This window comes from Lathamus discolor, chromosome 2, assembly GCF_037157495.1.
Source record: "Lathamus discolor isolate bLatDis1 chromosome 2, bLatDis1.hap1, whole genome shotgun sequence".
In the NCBI taxonomy this organism is placed as follows: domain Eukaryota; kingdom Metazoa; phylum Chordata; class Aves; order Psittaciformes; family Psittacidae; genus Lathamus; species Lathamus discolor.
Window position 1 is genome coordinate 60,836,266 of NC_088885.1, and position 21,144 is coordinate 60,857,409.

The following is a 21,144-nucleotide window of genomic DNA, read 5'->3' on the forward strand; positions in this document are numbered from 1 at the left end:
GGTCATAACTTTGGCAGTACCTTCACCCCAGAAGACACGGCTCTGCACCCTCACTTAAAACTCAGCACTAGCTGATTTGCCCCAGCATGCCCCAATAACTACTATGGCTCACAAGACAAGTGTTCTTCCCTCTTTATTGACTGGTGGATTCTCAGGCAGATCTGTTAATTACACTGTTAAATAATAGTTAAAAACAAACCAAGGCCAGAGGAGTTTGACGTGAAGTATCTAAACTGAAGCAGAAATTGGGGAGGAAGAGGCGGGAGAAGCTGGGCTGGGGTCTCCACTTCTGTATCACTGCAGCTCAGACACCCTAACTGCCACTGCCATGATCCGAGATCATTAGATTCCAAAGCCCGACTCAGATGGGACATCATCTAAATATGAAAACGGTTGCCCAAACGTAGCCAGATCAGGAGAGAAGAGATCTGTCCAGATACAGAGGTGCAAGGCAAGTCAAGGGGAAGCAGTATTGCAGCAATCCTAGAACACAGCCAGAGATAGCAGCAGAGTCCCATTCCAGTCGGCAGATGGGTGAGTCACATTGGCCACTGTCAGTCTCCACAGTGAGCACCTGATCGACTGCTCTAGAGCTCACATGTTGTGGGTCTTTTTGGTGAGCTGAGGATCCTCACCCACCAGCTTTGACTTGAGATGTTCCTTGTATGAGAGGATGTCGCCTTGCCACTTTGTGATTGTCTGCTTCTCACAGACCCAGATCTCCTGTGCAACCTGAAAGCAAGCACAGAAGAGGTTTACAGTGCAGCATTTAATAATTTTACCAAAGTTATAAAGTTATCCAAAATCTACTCTCTGAAGTCTGGTAAGAAGAGTCAGGGTTAGGGCTAGGGTTAGGGTTTCACACTTCACACTTCCAACTACGAAAGAAAAATACCTGTAGTGAAATATCTTACCTGGTGTTTTCTGCATATTTATACAAGATTCTAGAACTAAAAATCCTTGACTCCTCAACATTTCTTTTTTTTGCTCATGGACTAAGGAGGTTTCCTGGGTTCAGCAGCAGCAGTCATTTTTATCCTCCTTAGCAGCTGGTGCAGTGCTGTGGTTTTGACTTTCAGCCTGGGAACAGCGCTGATAACACCCACGATTTTAGTTGCTGCTAAGTAATGTTTACTCTGACCAAGGACTTTCTGAGTCTCATGCTCTGCCAGGGAGGAGGGGAAGCCGGGAGGAAGCAAGAGACAGGACACCTGACCCAAACTAGCCAAAGAGGTATTCGATACCACAGCACGTCATGCCTGGTATATAAACTGGGGGCAGTTACCCAGAAGGGTTAGATCACTGCTTGGTCTGGCTGGGTATCGGTCAGCGGGTGGTGAGCAGTTGTATTCTCTTCCCTTGTTATTTCCCTTATCATTATTATTGGTGGTAGCAGCAGTGGTAGCAGCAGTGGTTTGTGTTATCCCTTAGTTACTGGGCTGTTCTTATCTCAACCTGTGGGAGTTACATTCTTTCGATTCTCCTCCCCATCCCTCCAGGCGCCGGGGGGGAGGAACCTGGGGGAGTGAGCAAGCAGCTGTGTGGCTGACTGGGCTTAAACCACAACAGGAAGAAAGCCTTTCCTGCTAAACTGGGCATTGAAGGAAAAAAAGAAAAGTAGCTCTTGACCTGAAGTACTTGCATGAAACACACTGAAAAATAAAATTACACCTGAACTTGCAGATAAAGCTATAGCTGATAAATCAGCACTTGATATTTGTGTGTATGTGGTGCAATTTCCTTTGCCTGTGCAGACTGCGTGATAAATTACTGGGCTAGAACTACTCCAGTATCATTTAAGAACACCTAGTTAAGGCCTCTAAGTGTCATTGCCATTTAACTTACTCTTTACCTCTAGGGGTTTGCTGGGGTTTTTTTTGTTTCATTTTTTTCCAGTACCTAATGTGTTCCTAGGCTAGCTCAGCAACTATTTTACATGAACATGGGAAGAGAATTGTGTCCAGAGATTTCTTTCACTCACACATCTTCTTGGGATGAGTCGGTTGAAAACACCTGGTTTAATTACCTAGAAAGGTGCTCTGACAAAATTCACTACTTTTCTTACCTGCTGGATGAGTCTGAAGTCATGGCTGACAAGCATCATTCCTCCTTCAAAGTCATTAATAGCATCTGCCAGAGCATCTATTGTTTCTATGTCCAAGTGGTTGGTGGGCTCATCCAGGAAAAGCATGTGAGGATTCTGCCAGGCCAGCCACGCAAAGCACACACGACACTTCTGCCCATCAGAGAGGTTCCTAATGGGGCTCACCTGACAAACACAGACACTGTTTGCAGCTCTGCAGGGAAGCTTACACACTTCCACCTTTACCACAAGATACTCAGATCTCACTGTGTTTCTAGCAGCTACATGACACAAGAGGACAAACTCTAGTCAGCTTTACACCTAGACCAGGCTTCTCTTACCAGCAGAACAAGGGAATTCCAGTGACTTCTGAGAAGTGTCCATCACAAAACCCAGCTTGTGGTAAAGGTTCCAAAGGGTAGTTAATTGAGGCCTGACTAGTGTTCAGTGCATACTGACACAACCATAAAACTACTCTAAACTTCTGGAGTGACAAATGGAGAACAATGTAAAAATCAATGCTGAATTGCAGTGATGAGGACAACTTCTGTCATACATGTGATGTATGATATACAGGAGCATGTCATGTTTAGACTTAGAGCACCACTGGTGATCCTACCCTGTTTGGGCAAAGTGGTCCCCACTCCCAGTTGAAAATGTGTTCTAGCATTTCTGCCTGCTATTCATCTCAGCAATAAGAAACAAACTCGTTCAAGTTACAGTTAAAATATGCTTGAGTCTAGGTCTATGCTACAACTTGTCTTCTTCCTTTCACCCAGATTCTGAAGTCACCCATTCCAACCCACATATTGCTGCAATGCAAAGAAAGTTCCTATGAGCCATGAGTTATTTTTTCCTCCAGTTTCAAAAGCTGAGATGGAAAAAACATTTTGATGCTGTCATGTGCTATACTGCATACTGCATCACACTGTCAGACATCAACAGAGCAACAGAAAATGCAGCAGCTTTACCTCCCTCATGAGCAAAAGGCAAACCTCAACCACTCATACTCACCTGCTGTTTCCCTGTCAGGCCATATCTGCCAATGATTTTCCTCATCTCCTCCTTCTCTTTGATCTCTGGGTAGCATTTCAGCATGTACTCCAGGGGTGAGAGGTCTAAATCCAACTGCTCTTGCAAGTGCTGACAGAAGAAGAAAAGTCAGCTTCAGGTTATGCAGGTCATCCACTTCATGGCCAAAAGTATTTCTCTCCCTTGTAAGCCCTACGTAACTAGTGAGCAGAACACATGAGCCAGTAAACCCCCTCACAGCATAGCCACTGTGCAAACTACCATGAAAGGAATCTCAATTTCAGTATCAGGAGTCCTGCTTCAGAATAGCAGGCTTGTTCATGACCAAGCACAAGGCAACCATCTCTCCCATAAAAGTCTAGAGGCTAAACAGAAAGGACCATAGCAAGCCTCTAGAGCCCATTCAGCCAATGGAACAGTTCCTTCCCCCATCTCCAGGCACAGAAAGGCAGCAGTGGGAGAAGCCTCAGAAACAGAGGGGCAAGATTCCTCATTCCTGACAGCTTTTTCCTCAGCAATTCATATCCCTGGTGTCTGCTGTAGGAAATACCTGGTGGTATCTACCGATCTTCACATGTGAGTGCTTGCGGATCATCCCATCTGTGGGCAGCAGCTAGAAAAAGAAGATAGAAGCATTTCACCAGGAAATCCCACCTTTGGCTGTATGCCAGAAATACAGAAACCAGATATCTCTGCTGTGGCACACAGGAGGCAGCCTGCACAGATAATGTCAGATACTGCAGCATGATCTTAGAACTTCCAAGGCCTGACTGGGGTGCTCTGGCAAATAAATGCAGCTTCATGGAAGACCACCCCAAGAATCAAGGTCCAGAGCAGAGTAAACAATGTAGGGAGCATACCTCTCCTGTGAGCAGTTTCAGCAGCGTTGACTTTCCAGCTCCATTGGGTCCAACAAGAGCTACACGGGTATCCAGGTCAATCCCAAACTCCAGGTTATTATAGATCCATGGCTGCAAACCACAAAAATCATGACACATATGCTTTTCCACTACTACCCAGAACCTCCTCAGAAGACCTAGCATTAACGCTGCCAGGAAGTTTGATCCACTAGTCATTCATGCTGCAGCCCGATCAGAAAGCTTAGCCAAAAGCCTTACACTCCCAAACAAGGCAGGGATACGAGAAATCTCCATACAACCCATGCACGCTCCCCACACTCACCCCATCCTTGGTGTATCTGAAGCTGACATTCTGAACCATGATGACAGGAGGAGGGATTTTCCCACAGGACGGGAAATAGAATGACAAAGTCTGTTAACACAGAATATCCACTTGTTAGAGACCCTGGAGCACAAGACAACCCAGTTATTCTGGTACAACTATGTGTCACTACAGATATCACCTGCAGACCAAGCCACCAGACTGTGACGTTTTATAAGCCCCTCTAGCAACCCAGATTTATTCTGATTAGTTGCCTGCAAGCTCACCTACTGAATATGAGAGTCCCTATTTTTTTCCACTTGAAGCAAATGTGGGCTTGTTCTCTTCAAACAAGTACAAATTGATCTGAGCGTTCTCCCCCATCTTCTCCAACCCTCAGACATTCATTCCTGATTTCTGTGTCTGCAAAATAGCTTTACTGAGATGACGAATCCCCTTCTCTCCCTAGAAAATTACTCCTCCTCTTCAGCATTACACTATCTTCAGTACAGTCATCCTTGACATCAGGAAGGGTATATCATTCTTGCTCCCAGTTATGCCAGCCATTCCTGCTCTCACAGAATCATAGAATGGTTTGGGCTGGAAGGGATCTTAATGTTCATCTAGTTCCAACTCTTCTGCCATAGGCAGGGACACCTTCCACTAGACTAGGCTGCTCGAAGCCCCATCCAACTTGGCCTCAGCTAAAGATCATTCTACTTATCTAGCCCATGTTTCCAATATTGATCTCCAGATGCAAACCCATGTCTCATCCTACCTTATCATTCACAACTCTCTCTGTCAAGCCAGCAGCCATCATTTTTTGAAGGGTCTTCTCTTTGCTCTGAGCCTGCCTGGCCAGCTTCGCACTACCATGACCAAATCGTGCAATGTAATTCTGCAACAAAACATGGAGTTAGCTGAAAGCCACAATAACAAGGTTGAGGAGGTGCAGGAATGCCCACCTGCATGGGTATAAAGATGTTCATGCAGCTAGGCAGATACCTTCATATGGGCAATCTGATCTTGCTCCCAGTGGAATCGCTTCATTTGATTTTCTTCTAGTTCCAAGCGCGTCTTTACGTACTGATCATAATTTCCCTAGAAAGAGACCATAGAATGTAATACATGTCCAGAAAACAGCTCCTCTAGTTTTGCTACTTGCACAGGGCACCGTTTACTCACCGTGTAGTACTTCAGTTTGCGGTTGTGCATGTGGATTATGTTGGTGCAGACACCATTCAAGAAGTCCTGGGAGTGGGATATCAGCACAAGGATCCGCTTGAACCTAGGGCACCATGTAACTTATTAATTTGAGATTAAGGCAGGAAAATAATTCTTGCTTGTTGGCCTTGATGGTGACAAAGGATTTACATGCACCAGATCTCTCCTGCCTACAATCGGATTTAGAATAAAAAGGTAACAGCCTTGGAGATGCTCTGGGAAATCTGGAGTAAAGCAGCTACAACCAGCTGCAGCATGCAAATACTACAAACATCCTCCATTGTGTTAAAACACTCCTCACCGTAAGAAAGCCCTCACACATGTTCACAAAGAGACAAGAGCTGGCCACCCATCTGGTGGATGACTAGTGCTACTGATGCAGCTGACTCCACTGGCATCACACCTCTAAGAAGTTTCAACCTCTGCTGCTTACTTTCACCTTGGTACAGACTATCATCTATCAGGCACACTATGACTTGCTCTGCTCCAAATCTGTAAAATATGTATCAAGAACCCTTCCACAGATAAATGTAGCAACAAGCATAGAAAGGTGTCTCTGGTATTGCAATAATTACGTAGCCACAAGAACTACAGACAGTTATTATGGCAGCACTTGCTCATGTGCAGACAAGATGTTCCAGCAGAAAAGCACAACATGAAGCAGCAAACTCCTTCATGCTTACGTTTTCAGCTCTTCCTCCAACCACACGCAGGCATCCAGGTCAAGGTGGTTTGTGGGCTCATCTAGCAGCAGCATAAAAGGCCGAATGAAGAGGGCTCTGAAAAGAGAGGGGAGATGTGTGTAGGGTAAATGCAGGAAACCCAAAGCCTCTCAGCTCCAAGTTCTGAGAACTGTGTATATGGCTCTGCAGAGCCAGGAGCAGGCAGGAAATCTCGCAGGAGGCAGCAGGCAGTATAACACTCACCTAGCAAGAGCCACCCTCATTCGCCAGCCACCACTAAAGTCCTTCAGCTGCTTCCGCTGCATGGCTGGGCTGAACCCCAAACCATGAAGGATACGTGAGGCTCGTGCTTCTGCCTTGTCAGCATCCAGCTCCTCCAGACGTTCATATAACTCCAAGAGTTTCTCACACTCCGCTGAAAGAGAGAGCCTGCCTGTCAGCACTTCTGCCAATAAAGGGCTCTCAGCTGCACCTCTATACAGCTAGGAAAGCTCTTAGTCCATCTAGTTTACTACTATTCAGCCCCCTCCATACCTAAGCCTGAGACACTTCTTAAGAAGCTGCACAGATTAATTTCATTCAAAGAAGTGCAATCCCACAGGACTTTTCAACTAGTACAGGGCAGCTGGGGGAAACAGGTATTGTAACATATAAAAACTCTGCCAAGGAACCCAAATAAAACCTCTTCTTCGGTGGGGAGGGAAATGAAGGAAATGTCCCTTGGGACTCGAAGAAGCTTTACCATCTTCATGAGCCAGACGTTCTGCTTCTCGTTCTAACATGGCCCTCTCTGTATCCACCTCCATCACACACTGTAGAGGGGTCTTGTCACTGGGAGGCATCTCTCGGGTCAGGTGATAGATGTCAATATGCTCCGGGATGGGCACTTCTCGTTTTCCAATAGCTGACAAAAGCATGGATTTCCCTGTGTGCAGATACTCGGCAATTAATTGTTGGATTCACTGAGTTATAATGTCACAGAGAAACAAATGAGATGCAGTCAGATCCCACTGATTGCCTCCCTTTCCAACTCCAAAAAAACCTTTGGAATTACTTGCCCAAGAGGCCAGAAGAACTGGAGACACAGCAGAGCTTACTGCCTCGTTCTGACAGGCTGCCCTCCCAGCAAAAGCTCACCACCCCAAGGACAGGACTGAGACATGAAGAAGCTCTTTGGAAACCACTGCAGTTCAGCCTTTGCCTGGATTTAAGGAACTTTATGTCTGATGTATTTTTCCTGCTGTCTAGCTAGGCCTGACATCTGTTACTAGCACCCCAGAATCTAAAGATCTCTAACATAGAGGAAAATAATGTACTCATCACTGGAGAGCCTAGGGGCTTTTCTGAAAGTTAAACCAGCTGGTCACTCTTACTACCTCTTCTTCAATTACTCCTATATTCTGCATCTCTCCATGTAGAGCATTGCTTTCTCAGGAGATAGTACAGCTGTTTTCCCATTAAGACCAAATCATACACTCATACTGTGCAAGTTCTTTGACCAATAGCATCAGCATTGGGTTTACTGACACTACCAAACAAATCCTGCACACAGCAATCAGGCAGATTCACAAAGCCCAAACATCTCACCCAACTCTCCACAGAAACACGTTCAAATGCACAGTCCAAAGCCAGAATGTAACCTCATACTTCCATCAGCATCCTAGCAATTCCTCTTCCTGGGTGGGGAAATGGGAGAATGGAAACTGCCATGTCCCAGCCATGACTGCCTAACTGCCTGCTTTCTTGTTTCCAGCATTTATGACCAGCTTCTCAGCAGTATGGCATCTTCCCTAAGCTCCAAAAAGCCCACGACACTGTGCTCCACAGCTTACCAATCCCATTGAGTCCAATAAGGCCGTAGCGCCTCCCGGAGTTCAGCTCAAGTTTTGTATCGCTGAGCAGCTCCTGGCCATGGAAGGTCAGCGAGAGGTTAATGATGTGCACATCAGTACTGTTGGGATGGGAGGCCAGCACTCCTGTCACAGCACGGGCGGCAGCTTTCTTTAATTCAAAATCCTCCAATTCCTTTGTAAGAGCATCCACCTCTATATGCAGAGACAGACAAGAAGTGTTACTGATTTACCAGCCCAAGGGAAGCCACAGGCCTCTCTATCAATAGGTCCAGGATCACAAAAAGAATTCTTATGCCCCCATTTCTACAGAAATGTTGAGGAGGCTCAGATGCAATGACACTCAGCTTTTCAGCTTAGCAGATGGATATATATGATATAACAGGAACTTCCACCTGCTCTCCAAATTAAATATGACCAATAGAACTAAATGAGCAGCCAGAACAGCCAGCCAGTTATCCAAATAACAGAACTGGGACTAACCCTCACTGCTGGAAGGACTGGGGTGGGAAAAGAAGTTACAAAGTATTGCTTTGCAAGCTTAAGGAAAGAGCTGGCCAAAAGAAAACTTGGATAGGACATAAATGAAAGGAAAGCTGAGAGGACAAAAAAAGCAGCAGTACTGGAACAGGTCCTACCAAGTTTTTTTTAGAAGCTAGTATGTCCATATGCATGCCCCCCTCTTCCTTTCCTCCTACAGTATACGAATCTTTCCTTTTCATCAGTTGCTGCCCTGAGTTACGGACTGATTTCCATTCCTTGGTGAGACACTGCCATTTGAAGAAGGGCACTGAGGATCTCAGCAATACTCCACCTGCCCAGAGATGAGACCTGTGGTCCAGACAGTTTGTGTTGAAGCCAGTGAAGAAGAGCACCCTGGCTGTTAGCATCCATCACTCCTGGCAGAACCACTCACTCAGCAGAATCGCTATTATCAAGTGCCTTAACCAAGGAGTAGAACTGTTAGCCGCATTGATGCGGGACCTTCTCTGAAAGCACGGGCAGTGCAGGCAGACCATAAGAAGCAAACCAGATGAGCACACCACAGTCCTTGACTGCCAACCTCTGCTCTTAAGCAGCCGGACCCACCAGCTCCTGCCCCGCTTGCCCAGACCGGCGCCGCCGGCGGTACCCCTCACCGGGGCGGTGGTCAGGAGGGCCAGGCCGCTGCTCCCGAGCCCCACCAATAGGAAGGCGGTATGCAGATGAGCCGCGGCAACCGTCGGTATTGGCCGGCTCGGTCCCGGCGGGCCAGAGTCTCCGCTCGCAGCCGGCGGCGCCGGGATCGGGCCGGAGTCGCGCCAGGCATCGGCTGGGTCTGGCCCGTGATCCGGGCCCGCCAGCACCAGTGCTCTGGAGCGTGCCTGAGGACCACGGCGGCGCTCGGCAAGGAAAGGGGCCCTCGGGAGTGCCCTGGGTCTGCGTCGCACGCCATGCCTCCTGAAACAACGCATCCTGAGCTGAGCCCGAGAAAAGCCCGTGCGCCCAACAGCCTGCCGGTTACCGCATGGGCGAAGTACGGCCAGAAAATAAGCTCCGTGTAAGCTTTCCCTTGGCTGTTTCCTTTACGGAGGTCAGTACCTCTTTGTTGACAAAGTCCCTTTCATTAAGGTAGTCAAGTTCTTAGTTTCTGCAAACCAGGTATGTCCCAGAGAAAGGGATGAACAGAAGGGCTCACAGCAGTATCAGCAAGAACAGTGAGAATTCAGACACTACAGTGGCTCCTGCCACAAGAAAAAAACAACAAAAAAAGCGCCCCAAAGCCAAACAACACCCCCCCCCAAAAAAAGCCGAAAAACAAACAAAAAACCCCACCCAAACAAAACACCCCAAACTAAACTAACAAACCCCACAAAACCAAAGCCAAACAGGTCTGGGTAACAAGTACGAGAAATCGGGACAGTGTCTCCGTGACAGAGAAGAAAGAGACACCATCAGCACCCTCTACCTTTACCTTGCCAGCCTCAAGCAAGGGCCGGGAAACCCTTCACTGCGCAGTTCACGGAGAGCCACCAGCAACTGCCGGAGGTATCCCGCCGGCTCAAGGGGAGCGCGGCCAAGACGTCGGACGCCGCCGCGGCCCCAGCACAGGCAGCAGCCCGCGCCCGTCGGGTATTTCGGCTGGAAAGGAGCCGATACCCCAGTACGCTGAGCCCTGGGCACAACCGCATGCGTCCGGTTAGACATTGCCGGGCTGACCCCACCGGCGGCGCGGGGCCCATGGGGAGCACCCGGAGCAGCGGGACTGCCGTTACGGAGGGGCCGCCTCTCACCTGGCAGCGACGTCCCGTTGGCCTCCGGGGGCCGGACCTCCTGCGGCTCCGTCCCAACATCGCCGTTCTCCTCTGCGGCGCGGCGTGGCCGCTGCCGGGCCTTCGCCGCCTCCTTCTTCTTGGCCGCCTTCTTCTTGGCCAGGTCCGAGGGCATGGCGCGGCGGAGGGGCTGCGGCGGAGGTGCGACAGGCGCCGTTAGGCCGCGCCGGCCCGCACCGAGTCGCTCCGCCCCCGTTCCCCGCCCCGGCTCGGAGCACGCGGCGCTGCCGGGCCTGACCGCTGGCTGCCGGCCCGGCCGCTGGGCTGCCCTCGCCGCGCCGCGCCGCCCGGCCCGGCCCGACCCGACCCGACCCGACCCGACCAACACAACCCGGCCCGGCCAGACCCACTCCTCCTTCCCAGCCCTCGCCTCCAACCGCCGCGCCGCGCGCCCCGGCCCGCACCGGCTGGTCCGCGCTTTCCTTCTGTCGCAACAGGACAGCTGCGACCGCGTGCACACGCCCCGCCCACCGCCGGAACAGCGGCCAATCGGAGAGCGCGGTGTCACGCGCGCCGGGCGCGCGGCGGCCGCCCTGGGAAGCGGAGTCCGCGCTGCCGCCGCCCGCCGGGCAGGGTCCCCGCGCGCCGCGCGCCCCCGCGCACTGCGCCTCCCGTCGTGCACCGGCCCCGGCCCCGCCCCCGGCGCACCCCTCGCGCGCCTGCGGGTGACGTGGTACCATAGAGGCGAGGGCACTACGGAGAGCGTAAAGGGGAAGCGGAAGCGCGTGCGGGTTGCGATGGGGCGGCTGAGGTGGCAGCGGTGGGGGAGCGGTCGGGCGAGACCCGCCGCTTTGCTCTGCGCCCCCGGCACGGAGACGCCGGCCGCCGCCGGCCTGCAGCGGAGGGAGCCTCGGCGCCGCTGACCCGTGCTGCGCTAAACCCCCCGCGCCGGAGATGTCGTGCGGCCGCCCGGCTCCCGAGCGCCGGAGCGGCCCCGTGAGCTCGCGCAGGCCGTAGCGGGCCTGCGACCGCCGTCGCCCGGATCGAATCGCCCCGCGGCTGGCCGCCGCCATGCGCCTGGCTGCGCTGCTGGCCGCGTTGCGGCCCGTGCTGCCGCTCGTCCTGGGCCTCTCCCTCGGCTGCAGCCTGAGCCTTCTGCGCGCTTCCTGGAGCCAGAGCGGCGCTGAGGACCAGTGCCTGGGGGGGGTCGGCCGTCCCGGGCCCCTCGCTGGCGGAGCCCTTCCGGAGATTGCGGATGGAAGGCTGGGCCCGGGCCACGAGGACTTCAGGCCTAGGATTGTTCCGTACTACAGAGACCCCAACAAGCCTTATAAAAAAGTGCTCAGGTAAAATCTGTTCTTCTGGCCGGGCTTTCCTGCGAAGAGAATAATCGCATATGAGTGGTACTGAGGATTCTAAACCTTCCAGGGAGTTAACATGTTCAAGGGGGAGCGTGCTATTTGAAGTACCTTATGTTTTAACAGCTTGATGCAGCAAGGCAACAGCTGAGACGGTTTCCTGAGAGGAGCAAGGAAAGGGTTTAAGAAGCTATTAAAGTAATAAGTGCACTCAAAAAGATTGAGAATATTTCTTTTTTCATTGCTCATGTCTAATATAACGTGTTAAATTATTCTCCAAAACTTTTTAAACCAGCCTATTAGGAGAATGTTGAGCAATTAATGTTAACATGTAAGTTGCGGGTAGTTGGCTCTGTACTTTTTGTTTTAGTTGCACTAACATTTTCCTAGTTTGGATAAGTGATGTGAGAATGTACTTTCCTTGAAGGAAGCAAGTGTTTTTACAAAATGCGGTTTTTACTAGTGCATTGTCTCCTAAAGCTCTACTTCTAGGCTTAACCGTTTCACCACCGATAGACTCCAGCATAAAGACTTATCCTAAATTTTGCGAACATCATGAAGTTCAACAAACAAATTGCAAGGTCCTGCACCTGATTCAGGGCAGACCCAGGCACAGCTACAGGCTGGGCAGAGAAGTCATTCAGAGCAGCGCTGCAGAGAAGCACTTGGGATGTTGGTCAGTGATAAGCTCACCATGACCCATTAGGGTGCACTTGCAGCCCAGAAACCAACCGTGTCCTGGGCCACATCAAAAGAAGTGTGACCAGCAGGTTGAAGGTTGATCCTGCCCCTCTGCTTTCATGGGGCACCACTTGGAGTATGATGTACAGTTCTGGTGTCCTCCACATAAGGACATGGAGCTGTTGGGGCAAGTCCAGAGGAGGCTGTGAGGATGATCAGGGGACTGGAGCACCTCCCATATGAAGAAAGGCTGAGAAAGTTGGGGCTGTTCAGCCTGGAGAAGAGAAGGGTGCGTGGAGACCTCATAGCAGCCTTCCAGTATCTGAAGGGGGCCTACAAGGTTGCTGGAGAGGGACTTTTCATTAGAGACTGTAGTGATAGGACAAGGAGTAATGTGCTCAAACTGAAGCATAAGAGATTTAGGTTAGATATAAGAGAGAAATTATTTACTGTGAGAGTGGTGAGGCATTGCAAAAGGATACCCAAGGAAGTTGTGAATGCTCCATCCCTGTAATTGTTCAAGGCCAGGTTGGATGAGGCTTGGGGCAGCCTGTTATAGTGGGAGGCATCCCTGCCAATTACAGGGGTATTGGAACTAGATGATCTTAAGGTCCTTTCCAAGCCAAACCATTCTCTGAATCTATAAGTCTTTGATTTTTGTCATGCAGCTGTTTGCCATTTAGGTGTCCTTCCATTACAGAACTCGCTACATCCAGACAGAATTGGGATTCCATGAAAGACTGTTTGTGGCTGTGCTGACATCCAAGGCTACCCTGAATACATTGGCAGTGGCAGTGAACAAGACAGTAGCCCATCACTTCTCTCGCCTGCTGTACTTCACAGGGTTGCGCAGTGCCAAGGTGCCCCATGGCATGGTGCTGGTGGCCCATGGGGATGAGCGTCCCATTTGGCTCATGTATGAGACCATGAACTATATCCATCAGCATTTTGGTTCTGACTATGACTGGTTCTACATCATGCAGGATGACACCTATGCCCAGGCTGAACAGGTCAAGGCTCTGGTGACACACTTAAGTATTAACCAAGATGTCTACCTGGGGCGAGCAGAGGAGTTTATTGGGGGGGATGAGCAGGCCCGCTATTGTCATGGTGGCTTTGGCTACCTGATCTCCCGCAGCCTGCTGCTTAAGCTTCATCCGCACCTGGACAGCTGTCGCAATGAGATCCTTAGTGTGCGGCCAGATGAGTGGCTGGGACGGTGCATCATTGATTTCCTTGGCATCACCTGTGTTTCCCAGCTCCAGGTACTACTTCCTTTCTTGGGGCTTTGTGTTAGCTAAGCCTTACAGAACCCATGCTCTTACTAGTTTCCCCCCTGCATAGCAAAGGGACCTTTCCTTAAGCCTCTGATATGAGTTAGGGGAAGAAAGGACTGTGTGGTATGGCAGCACTGGGGAGAAACCCATAAGCAAAGCTGAGATGTTGTGGGAGAGAGAGCACGTACAGTAATTTTCAGCCTACTAGCAGATGCTAATCCCCAGGTGTTTTGGAGGTCAGATAAAGGGCACATTGGTACCAAGAAGCAAGCAGGCATATATTTGGGGGGGGGTGGGGTGGTGAGGGGAGATGACAGCTCCTACATTTTTGTCTCTGGGTGCTGCAGTCAGCATTGAAAGAGGGGCAGATGCATGTCTGGGGTGAGGAAATGCTTCTTTGTGAACTTTAGTTCCATGCCAGTGTTTTGTGGCTCTTGTCTACTTCAGGGCCAGAATTATCACACCTATGAACTGGCCAAAAATACTGAGCCAGAGAAGGAGGAAGAAGAGGAATTTCAAGCAGCTCTTGCTGTGCACCCTGTTTCTGATATGACCTTGATGTACCGGCTGCACAAGCACTTCAGCAGGATCCAGCTTGACAGAGCCTACCAGGAGATCCAGGACCTCCAGGTAAGTGGTGAGGGATATCTGCAGACTCCTTGACCAAACCAAACTTTTCTTTCAACACAGTGAAGGAAGATTATCACTTCTGGTTGTAGGTGTGATTTGTCAGCCACACACAGGATATAGTCCTGTGTCTCGGAAGTAGCACTTCTGACACCATGTTATCCAAAACTACTGGTGTGATATTACCAAGATACAGTTCTAGGTGGTGAGGCAGGCCTGGGTAGGAGATGGAATGGACCTCTTTCAGAGTGGTTAGGGATCAGTATGCGTTCTCTCTTTGCACAGATGCAGATCAGGAACCTGACATCATTGACCCCTGCAGGTGAGGTGGGCTTAACTTGGCCTGTGGGCATCAATGCCCCATTTCTTCCAAAGTCACGTTTTGAGGTAATCAGCTGGGACTACTTCACTGAGCAGCACCTCTTCTCCTGTCCTGATGGCTCCCCTAAGTGCGAGCTCTTGGGAGCCAGCAAAGCAGATGTTGGTGAAATCATCGAGTCTGCACTCGAGCAACTTAACAGTCGCTACCAGCCTCTGCTCCGCTTCAGCAAGCGGCAGTTGCTGAATGGTTATCGGCGTTTTGACCCTACACGGGGCATGGAATATACTCTGGACCTACTGCTGGAGGCAGTGACCCAAAAGGGCCACAGTCATGTTCTGGCCAAACGAGTGAGCTTGGTGCGACCGTTGAGTAAGGTGGAAATTATTCCCATGCCATATGTGACAGAGGCCACACGAGTGCAACTGGTGCTTCCCTTGACAGTGCAGGACCTGGATTTTGTGGCAAACTTCCTGGATATGTTTGCTATGAACACACTGGACACACATGATAATGCCTTGCTGACTTTGCTTTTCATCTACCATCCCTATGATGCCCAGCGTGTTGGTCAGGTGGATGTTTTTGCTGGAGTCAAAGCCATGGTAGGAGAGCTGGAGAAACGCTATGCAGAAGTTAAAATCCCCTGGATTAGTGTTAAAACTGAGGTGCCATCACAAGTGAAACTCATGGATATAGTCTCAAAGAAGCACCCTGTGGATACACTGTTCTTCTTGGCCAGTGTCTGGACAGAAATCAACATGGAGTTCCTGAACCGCTGCCGCATGAATACTATCAGTAATTGGCAGGTCTTTTTCCCAGTGCACTTCCAAGAGTTCAACCCTGCGTTGGTGTACCGTGGTGAGCAGACTTCTTCCTCCGCCACTGACTTCCTGAGGGATGGACATTTTGACAGACATTCCTTTGCTGAGGCCTGCTTTTATAATTCTGACTACATGACAGCACGTACAAAGCTGGCAGCTGATATCTTAGACCGAGATGAGGTGCTGGAAAGCATGGAGGTATTTGATGTCTTCCTACACTATTCTGGTCTGCACCTATTCAGGGCTGTGGAGCCAGGGTTAGTGCAGAAATATGCACTGAGGAGCTGCAATCCCCGGCTTAGTGAGGAGTTATACCACCGCTGCGTGCTTAGTAACTTGGAAGGACTTGCATCCCGCTCACATTTAGCCATGGCCCTCTTTGAGCAGGAGCAGGCCAACAGCACTTGAGAGACTAGAAACATCAAGAACTTCTAAGCACCTTAACACTTGGCACTTTCCATCCCCTTCCCAGCCTTGCCATGGTTGAAGGGCATGTAATGTCCAGGGAGGAGAAGGAGGAGGACTTTCCCAGCCCCGCTCTGAGACCCAGGCCTGGGCTGCAGAGAGAAGCTGTTTCTCTGGGGGTTTTGTGTTGTTTTCTTTATTTTTATTTTTTTTTCCTCCTGGGTTTGGAATAAATAAGTTTCTTTCCAGGCAGACTCATGTGGTTACTTATAACCTTTATAGTGTCTGGGATGAGGGAGTAAAACAAGCTGTAGAGTTGACCTTACTTTAAACCACACAATTCTGCTGAGCAGTGCAGAGATGGTGAATATGAGCTATGTACCGGAACAAAGTTACCTCTGCTATGCTGCTTTCAATGTTGTTGTAGTATGCTCGTGTGTGTTTGTATCTTCATGTTTTCATTTTTCAGGGAGGCATAAACATAGCTTGTCTAGTTTACTGCTTGACAAAGCTATTTAATGCACTTTCACTTTGCTGTTTGTCTTTTTCACAACTGCAAAACGTTCATTTTGTTGCATCATCTGGAAAGGTGAAGGAACAGAAAATTCACTTTGTGCACTAAGCTTGCCTCAGTTGGACTGAGTGCTGTGGTTGCAGTGTGCTCTAGAAGACAACCAGGAACTATCTGAAGTTGTGCAGATAGAGCAAAATATTATCCCTGAAAATAACAGATACGTTACTTCCTATTGCAGGTGCCATAGCTAGCAGATTTAGCAGTTCATGAAACTGAAGCGGAACTATTAAGTCCTGCACCTGTTAAAGTGGTGAGCCTGTGCAACTGTTCTAAAGGACAGAAAAGTCTTTGGTGATGCCGTATCTTTGAGTTCATGGCTCTGCATGTCTTCAGTACACACTTTTGGTACCTGGTGGTTTCCTTTGGGTAGAAACGCCTGCTTGCCACATGCATCTTAGCAGAAGCAGGCAACTGTTTGCTTATTCTTAAGGGCTGTTCTTCCAAATTCACATCTGTGTTTTCATTAATGTAATTATTAAATGGATGAAAAGCTCTGTTCTAATGAACAGGTATGGGTTTTCAGTATGCTGAAACATATTCAGAAACAGGTTCTTAGCCAAATGTCACTTGTTATATTTGATTATTTGAGGGAAAACTTCGTAAAAGTTTGTAGGTAACAAATGTTAACCAGGTGTGAAAAAATGAGGACAGGTCTGTTATACAGAATTATTTGGACATAAGGTGTACTTATTCATAAAACAGGCAACTGCAAAATCATTTTTCTGGCAATTAAGCAAACAGGTCATGGTTTACATTTCCCTGTTCTGTGTCACAGAGGAGGGACCTCTGGAGTTCATAGAATTCAGTCCCACCCCTGCACAAAGGGTCAGCTAGAGCAGATTGTTCAGGTCTGTGTCTGGTTGCATTTTAAGTGTCTTGCTCTCCTGGCAATCTGTTCCAGCGTGTAGTAAGTTTTAGAGCCAAAAAGTTCTGTCTTAGGCTTAACTGGAATTTCTTGTGCTTCAGTTTGTGCCCATTGCCTTGCTATGTCATTGGATACCACTGATAAGCATCCATTTCTGTCTTCCTTATCTCTCCCATGGATGATTTATATATATGGATAAGAATCACATTGAGCCCATTCTTCTGTAGGCTGAACAATCCCAGCTTTTACAGTCTCGCCTGTTGGGACAGACATTCCAATTGCTTAGCCATCTTCACATCCCTTCACTGGACTTGCTTCAGTATGTCTGTGTCTGTCTAGTACTGGGGAGCCCAGAACTGGACATAGCACTCCAGGTGTGTCTCACCAGGGCTGAGTAGAGGAGATGTATTACTGCCCTTGACCTGCTGGCAACACTCCTTCTAATGCAGCCCAGGTTGCGGTCCACCTTTGCTCCTAGGGAATGCTGCTGGTTTATGTTTAACTTGTTACCATCAGGACCCCACCCATATCTTTACTGCCAAGCTTTCAGCTTTCCAGCTGCTTCTTTGCAGCCAGTACTGCAGAAATCAGAGGTTGAAGCCCTGATGTGAACTCGTGAATTTCAGTGTGGTGAGCCAGCAAGTGTGACTAACCCCATTCATGGCTGCATAAGCACTGTTTAAGGGAAGAGACTGTATCTGCTATACTCATGAAGAGTATGAGGTGGAGGTCTGGTGTCAAGATCAACAGAGAATCTGCAAGATTTAAAAAGCTTCAAAAGAAGTATTCAAAATCTGAATTGTTGCTTAAAAATGAGTAGAAATCTCAGATTGGTTTATTAGAAAATACTGTCTTGGTTACATTTACATAGGAAGAAGTCAGGTCTCTGCAGAATATCTTACTGAGATGCATGCTTGTTGCTATGCAGACCTTCAAAGAGTGAGAACAAGAGAAGCTTTTTCTTGTTATGAGTGGTTGTTTTGCATGAGGAGGTGCTGATCTGTTATGATCTCAGTAGTGAAAGGCCCTCAGATTGTGTAAGGTATTATTTAAAATATGATGTATTAGAGTTACCACTATAAAGAGAGAATAGTATAGATAATCTTGCATCCTTCAGATGCAGGGAACCCCAAGTGGTGTAGCACTGAATGGACCTCTGGTCCACACACAGCACACCATGCAAACTCCATCTGCAGAGTAGATTCTCCCATTTTGGCTACTAGAGTTATTACAGGATTAGAAGAAAACAAATTATTCGTCATTTCTACTGTCAGACAGAAAGGGTGTCTGCATGATAATTTCTTACTTTTAGAAAAAGGCAAAGCCACACAGGTGGCATAATTGCCAGTATGGACTGAGAGAGCTGCATGTGGGTGCTTCTGTTTCAACACAGTGGCAGAGGTTGTCCTACAGACAAGGAATTTGCGTGGCAAACACAGGCTGGAACATCACACTGTGCGAGTAGTGCAGCCCAAGCCTGTGCACACTCAGGTGAACTGCGATGTGGGTCATCGACTCCCTGATGTACTGTGACTGTTTTCCAGGATCACTACAATAGCAGAGATGGACAGTCTAAGAAACCCTGCTGCTGGTTGCCTTGATGGTATGTTTGTCTTCCTGAACACAAAAGAGATTCTGGTGCATGAAATGCTTATGGTGCCAGAGAGGATGCATAGCTTGTAAATGTAAGTTTCAATATGGTGTAATATCCAAGGAGAATTCCCTGAATTATTGTCCACACACTTGGAAGGACTACAGGTAGGCACTGGATGCTGTAGGGAACTATGTAAGCAAGGCAAGCAGTCTGATAGGATGCATGGGGATAAAACAGTTCTCATGCGAAAAAATAAGCATTGGAAAAGGTGCAGTAAGTTAACTCTCAGGAGCTCTCTAGTGCTGAAACAGCTGTAGGGGATGTAGCAGTTGGGGATATCTGTAAAGTAAAATAAGCTGCTACAAAGAAGGTCTTAAAATTACAAGGGCAAGCTAGAATTAATTAGTGAGTCCTTATTAGAGAAGAAAGAGAATAATGGGAAACAGGATAGTGAGATTTAATTTACTGTCAGTTAAACAAAGGTGTAAACCAAAAAATTGGAATGTAACATTGTTTGGTAAATCACTGCCCTTGCCAGTACATATGAGACAATGCAATACTACGCAAAACCTGAAACTCTTAAGGGCAACTAGTATCTTGGGGGAAAACTGAGGGAAGCTGGAGGCTGGGTTTTTTGAATTTATTTTTTATTTTAAATCCATCTCTGAGGGAAGGGAAAGGCAGGAAATACTGCCAGCAAACTGCTGAGTCCACAAACTAAAGATTCGTGTTTAGTTCTGCTCAGAACTCTGCATTCCAAGGTGAGATTAGGATATACAACAGGAACGATTGTGTCTTACAGGCAGACAGGTTACCTATCACAGTTATGCTCTAGCTGGAATAGCCTGGGGATAGTAAATTAGAAATGCAGTAAGGCAAGTGCTGTTGAATTAACTGATCTAGTGCTACACCAAACAAGAAAAACATTAATCTCTTTTTACAGATACCTAACTTTACACTATAAACAACTGAAACTGGAAATGCTGACAAGGAGTTTACTGTAGTTGGCATTACTGCATAACTCATACTTGTCAGGATGGTTGTACAGCAAGGAAGACTTAAGCCTTTGAAGTTACATCTTGAGTTAAAGGTGATCAGACAGCCATTACAGACTTGAAAATCCATTTGATTTAATGCAATGCTTTAACTGTTAAAGAGGAAGTTATGCAGCAGCAAACAAGTCATGCGAGTTAAGAACTCAAATAAGAGGCAGTTGTTGGATTTGGGCGCTTCGACTAAAGTCCTAAGGGGACAGTTCTCCAGTCAGTGTTGTTTAACACTGATTATTTGGAAACAAATGTAAGATCTCTATTGATAAAATCTGCAGATGATGTAAAAAATGAGTACTGCAAAAAACAGTCATGAAGATAGGATAACGATGGAGAAAACAGTGTAAGGCTATTCGAGTAGATTTTGTCTTAAAGCAGTCAAGGGCAAATTTACACTCTTGGGGAAAATGAAGGCATGTAACTCCTCCAAAAAGGACTGTACCAAAAAAAAACCCAAAACCCAACCCCAAACAGTTAAGTCTGGAAAGAAACTGACGGTATTAATGTGCAAGCAGCTTAATTTGTTTAGGAACCACTACTTTAGACACTAAAATACAGAGCTATCCCAGCCATATAACGTTTGCAGTTTAAGACATGATAACAGATCTATACAGGTGTATGGTTTAGGGGAAACAAATGCTGTTCATGTGAGATTAATAATGCCACTGGTGCCATAGCTCCCTTTTTTTTAAGGCTTGAAGGGAAGAGAGAGGGGAAAAAAAAAAGAATATAGAACAAGTTCACAAAAATTATCTGAAGATTGGAAGAATATTTTGCAATGTGAGATGCAGAACTTCTGTAACAATGAGACAAAGTAATGGCTTTAAACTAAAAGCAGGTAAATTCAGACTAGATATAAGGAAGCCATTCTTTACAGTGAGGGTGGTGACACCCTTGAACAGGTTGCTCAGAGAGGTGGTAGATGCCCCATCCCTGGAAACATTCAGGATGAGGCTGGATGGGACTCTGGGCAACCCGATCTAGTTGAAGATACACCTGTTCATTGCCGGGTATTTGGACTAGATGATCTTTAAAGGTCCCCTCCAACCCAAACCTTTCTGTGATTGTAGGATTTTATGAACTCTTAATTACTAAGAAGGTTGTGAAGTGATCTGACTAGAGTATTGATATAGTACATTGACTGAGTAAAAATGCTGGATACTAAAAAGGGTTTTGATTGTCTAGGGGTAAGGCATAATAACACCACCGAAGCTAACAGCTTTAAACTGCAACAGATAATTCCAAGTGAAAGTAGGCATATGCTTTTAGTGATGAAAATTATTAGCAAG

The 21,144-nt window shown here is 47.9% G+C and overlaps 2 protein-coding genes across 3 annotated transcripts; one reads left to right on the top strand and one right to left on the bottom strand.

Moving 5' to 3' along the window:
* Positions 1-120: 120 nt before the first annotated feature.
* ABCF2 (ATP binding cassette subfamily F member 2) lies at positions 121-10,898 on the bottom strand. 2 transcript variants are annotated; one of them, XM_065667125.1, is made up of 15 exons: positions 10,750-10,898; positions 10,307-10,475; positions 8,016-8,228; positions 6,926-7,108; positions 6,427-6,598; positions 6,184-6,279; positions 5,462-5,564; positions 5,282-5,377; positions 5,055-5,174; positions 4,298-4,387; positions 3,976-4,086; positions 3,666-3,728; positions 3,098-3,226; positions 2,066-2,269; positions 121-732 (listed from the first exon to the last, which is right to left on the bottom strand). In XM_065667125.1, exons 2-15 carry the CDS (start codon positions 10,458-10,460, stop codon positions 595-597), a joined length of 1,872 nt encoding a protein of 623 aa, XP_065523197.1. In that variant the 5' UTR covers positions 10,461-10,475; positions 10,750-10,898; the 3' UTR covers positions 121-594. The 2 variants fall into 2 exon arrangements, with proteins under 2 accessions (XP_065523197.1, XP_065523198.1); XM_065667126.1 differs by having other exon boundaries at positions 10,716-10,789.
* Positions 10,899-11,020: 122 nt separating this feature from the next.
* Positions 11,021-16,021, top strand: CHPF2 (chondroitin polymerizing factor 2). The gene is made up of 4 exons (XM_065667127.1): positions 11,021-11,631; positions 13,025-13,589; positions 14,049-14,231; positions 14,514-16,021. Exons 1-4 carry the CDS (start codon positions 11,357-11,359, stop codon positions 15,774-15,776), a joined length of 2,286 nt encoding a protein of 761 aa, XP_065523199.1. The 5' UTR covers positions 11,021-11,356; the 3' UTR covers positions 15,777-16,021.
* The last annotated feature ends 5,123 nt before the right edge of the window (positions 16,022-21,144 follow it).

Excerpts from the sequence above, each read along its gene's own strand:
- CHPF2 (XM_065667127.1), top strand. The coding sequence starts at position 11,357 with ATGCGCCTGGCTGCGCTGCTGGCCGCGTTGCGGCCCGTGCTGCCGCTC. Across the intron at positions 11,632-13,024 it reads CCTTATAAAAAAGTGCTCAG|AACTCGCTACATCCAGACAG; the intron begins GTAAAATCTGTT and ends CTTCCATTACAG. Across the intron at positions 14,232-14,513 it reads AGGAGATCCAGGACCTCCAG|ATGCAGATCAGGAACCTGAC; the intron begins GTAAGTGGTGAG and ends CTCTTTGCACAG.
- ABCF2 (XM_065667125.1), bottom strand. The coding sequence starts at position 10,460 with ATGCCCTCGGACCTGGCCAAGAAGAAGGCGGCCAAGAAGAAGGAGGCG. Across the intron at positions 4,087-4,297 it reads TCAGATACACCAAGGATGGG|CCATGGATCTATAATAACCT; the intron begins GTGAGTGTGGGG and ends TGTGGTTTGCAG. Across the intron at positions 3,227-3,665 it reads AGATCGGTAGATACCACCAG|CACTTGCAAGAGCAGTTGGA; the intron begins GTATTTCCTACA and ends TTCTTCTGTCAG.